Source organism: Chiloscyllium plagiosum, chromosome 1, assembly GCF_004010195.1.
Source record: "Chiloscyllium plagiosum isolate BGI_BamShark_2017 chromosome 1, ASM401019v2, whole genome shotgun sequence".
NCBI lineage: Eukaryota > Metazoa > Chordata > Chondrichthyes > Orectolobiformes > Hemiscylliidae > Chiloscyllium > Chiloscyllium plagiosum.
The window spans coordinates 58,930,727-58,934,555 of record NC_057710.1 but is presented as its reverse complement, the minus strand read 5'-3'; the positions used below and the strand labels follow the sequence as shown (position 1 = coordinate 58,934,555).

At 39.2% G+C, this 3,829-nt stretch overlaps 1 protein-coding gene across 1 annotated transcript in view; it reads left to right on the top strand.

Annotated features, from left to right (window-relative positions):
* Positions 1-3,829, top strand: part of pdzd2 (PDZ domain containing 2) — a 420,957-nt gene that overhangs the window by 25,110 nt on the left and 392,018 nt on the right. Inside the window, exons 3-4 of the mRNA XM_043687429.1 lie at positions 2,103-2,180; positions 2,268-2,909. Of these exons, the coding sequence (XP_043543364.1) occupies positions 2,425-2,909 (485 nt within the window). The 5' untranslated portion in view covers positions 2,103-2,180; positions 2,268-2,424. The remainder of the gene's footprint in view (positions 1-2,102; positions 2,181-2,267; positions 2,910-3,829) is intronic.

Below are 3,829 nucleotides of genomic sequence, written 5' to 3'. Positions count from 1 at the left end.
GACTGGGCTTGTATACCCTTGCGTTTAGAAGACTGAGAGGGGATCTGATTGAGACATATAAGATTATTAAAGGATTGGACGCTCTGGAGGCAGGAAACATGTTTCCGCTGATGGGTGAGTCCCGAACCAGAGGACACAGCTTAAAAATACGGGGTAGACCATTTAGGACAGAGATGAGGAGAAACGTCTTCACCCAGAGAGTGGTGGGTGTGTGGAATGCTCTGCCCCAGAAGGGAGTGGAGGCCCAGTTCTGGATTTGTTTAAGAAAGAGTTGGATAAAGCTCTCAAGGAAAGTGGAATCAAGGGTTATGGAGATAAGGCAGCAACAGGACACTGATTGAGGAGGATCAGCCATGATCATAATGAATGGTGGTGCAGGCTCGAAGGGCAGAATGGCCTATTCCTGTACCTATTGTCTATTGTCTATAACTCCAAGTCAGTTCTACAGAAGTGTTAACTTGCTGTATGTAAAACAATGACTTGTCTTCTTCAGTGAAATCTCACTGTTGAACACTTGCTTTTGTGTCCAAAAATCAATTACTAAATTGAAATGGTGCAGAATGAATGCTCTTCCTTTTCCTCTGAAGCTAGTGTGTCTTCTCCAGTTGACCCAATAGATTTTGGATACATATGGCTCGGGCTTCACAGGGGCAGACCCGCCCTCCAGGCATATTTGTGCACTAATTTATTAGGTTATTAGGCAGGAACATCTTTTTTCAAACAGCATTTTACAGCTGAGATTCTACTGAATATTGTGTTACAAGTAATGATGCATCTGTGACATAAGAATTTCTGAAAACCACATTAAAGAAGTTAAAGAGTATGCAATTATGCAATTATGCAATTATGCTACTCTACTTTTTTTCTGGGGCTTTATTGCCATCCTATCATTTACCAAAAACAAATATAGTAGAAGATATTATATCTCCTTTTCTATTAATTGCTTGCCACTTCCTTGTATTTAATCCATTTCAAAATCAGGTAAGTTTGCTTTGTGGCATGATATTCATGTTTTAACGCAGTTAATGAGTTTTACTTTTAAATAGCACAATTCCGAACATCTTAAAGATTTATATAGTGGTTCACAACATTGTAATCTCCCAAACTGTTTCACAGCTAGTGAAGTGTGTTGAAATACAAGTATAGCAGCCATTATGCACAGAGTTAAAAATCACACAACACCAGGTTACAGTCCAACAGGTTTAATTGGAAGCACACTAGCTTTCGGAGCGTCACTCCTTCATCAGGTGGTAGTGGAGGGCTCAATCCTAACACAGAATTTAGAGCAAAAATTTACAGTGTGAAGTAACTGAAATTATACATTGAAAAATTGATTGTCTGTTAAGCCTTTCATCTGTTAGAATACCGTGATAGTTTCACTTCTGTCATGTGTAAATCACAAAACCATTTTTAAAAAAAGTTGCATTCTCAGGTTAGCTGTTAACAATGGTGATAGCTAGACAATATGTTGAAGGTGTTGGCCCCCTGTGTTCTCTGTCTATGCCATGATGCACAGAGAGCTTGCTCATAAACACAATGTGGTAACAACAAGATTATCTGTTATAGTAATGTTGGTTGATGTAGCCAGAGCACTGGAAAGAATTCTCTGTACTTCTTCAGATACTGCCAGAGGATCTTTTTTGTTTGAAAAAGCAGATAGCAGTTCAGTTTACATTCTGAGGAAGTCAGTGCACCCAAAAAAGTGTTAATTCTGTTTCTCTCTGCACAGACACGACCAGATCTATTGAGTCACTCGAGTGCTTTTTGTTTTTAGTTCAGTTTACTACCCTATTTTCAAAGCAATAACAGCAACACAGCCTAATTCTGCACTGAAGTGCCAGCCTAGATGTGCTCAGTTCTCTGGATTGGGACTTGGACACAATCTTTTGGCTCAGAAGTGAGATTACCTAGGATATGAACCATTTGATATAAACCATTCTCTGATGCAAGGAGTCATAACTGCAAAGAGAAAGAAAAGTTGATAAAAAATATTTTTATATATGATACTTTCTGATGAGGAAATTGATATCATCACCAAAATAATTCTTAAAATTGTTTCCTTGAGTTACGTTTAATGTTCTGAATTGTTTTCTTTTTTTTAGAAGAAGGCCTTGCTGAAGTTAAAGATGACCAGCCATTTTTCTTCTGAAATGTTCCAGATTACATCCTGCCCACTGTCAGTAAGTGTATTTTATAAGTCTAGGTTTCAGAGCTGCCTCTGCCACAATAACTTAGTAATTTTGATATCCAACTTTTCTCTGTACCAGCAGCAGGGAAGAACATCATGACACTTCGAAAAAGATTTGTTAAGTTAAAGTGAGAGAGCCTAAATGGGCTATCTATAATTATCTGAAGATTTATGATCCATGTACAAGCAATATTATCCACCAGTTGGAATAATGTGGAAATGCTGAAGGATCCACAATGCCAATAACTGCAGAAAGTGCTAAGCTCTATCTCCCTCTCCTAGAACGCTGGCTCCATGTTAAGTTGAGGGAAGAAGAGCAACCTCCAGGATTTCAGCTATGCCAGTCAGCCATACAGATGCTTTGTGAATATATACACTTAAATTTTGGAGTGGGAGGAAGTGCTGTGCAACCTGACCAAAAGGAAAGAGAAAATTTTGAAATTTGTACAGCTCACTTGACCCGAACAAAGGGAGATGAAGGTAACTTTGGAATACGTTTTGGGAACATCCCAATCTATTGGGATTCTCCAGGGAATCAAGAATGTGGGATGTCAAGACAGAACAAAAATAGCAAAGGCCCTGTGTTGGATGTTGGATATATCTGGGTGACAGAAGTCAAGAAGCATAGTCCTGCTGCAAAGTGTGAGAAGATAAAAATTCGAGATGAAGTGTTGTTGTTGAATGGACAATTGATGGTTGGTGTAGATGTTGCAGGTGCCAGGTAAGTACTGTATTTTCTTAAAAATATAGTTTGAAGATGTCCTAATTCATATCTGTTCATTCAGTCAAGAATTAGGCTGACTAATTCCAATGTCATCATCTCTCAGGTCTGGTGTAAATATATGAAGCGTAAACAGGACACCATCTATGAAGAAGAATTAATATAAGCATTTACTTAACTAAATGTAAGTTTGCTCGCTGAGCTGGAGGGTTACTTTTCAGACGTTTTGTCACCTTACAAGTTAACATCATCGGTGAGCCTCCAGTGAAGCACTGGTGTTATGACCTGCTTTCTATTTACATGTTCAGGTTCCCTTGGGCTGATAATGTCATTTCCTGTGGTAATATCATTTCTGGTTCTTTTTCTCAGAGGGTGGTAAATGGGGTCCCAGTCAATGTGTTTGTTGATAGAGGTCTGGTTGGAATGCCATGCTTCTAGGACTTCTCGTGCGTATCTTTGTTTGGCTTGTCCTAAGATGGATGTGATGTCCCTGTCAAAGTGATGTCCTTCCTTATCTGTATGTAAGGATATTGGGTCATGTCTTTTTGTAGCTAGTTGGTGTTCATGTATCCTGGCGGCTAGTTTTCTGCTTGTTTGTCCAATGTAGTGTTTGTTACAGACCTTGCAAGGTATTTTGTAAATGACGTTCGTTTTGCAAATGACGTTCGTTTTGCTTGGTGTCTGTATAGGGTCTTTCAAATTCATTAGCTGCTGTTTTAGTGTGTTGGTGGGTTTGTGGGCTACCATGATGCCAAGAAGTCTGAGTAGTCTGGCAGTCCTTTCTGAGATGTCTTTGATGTAGGGGAGAGTGGCTAAGGTTTCAGAATGCATTTTGTCTGCTTGTTTGGGATTGTTGCTGAGAATTCGGCGGACCTGAGTACCTATTCTTTTTGAATATGCTGTATAGGTGATTTTCCTCT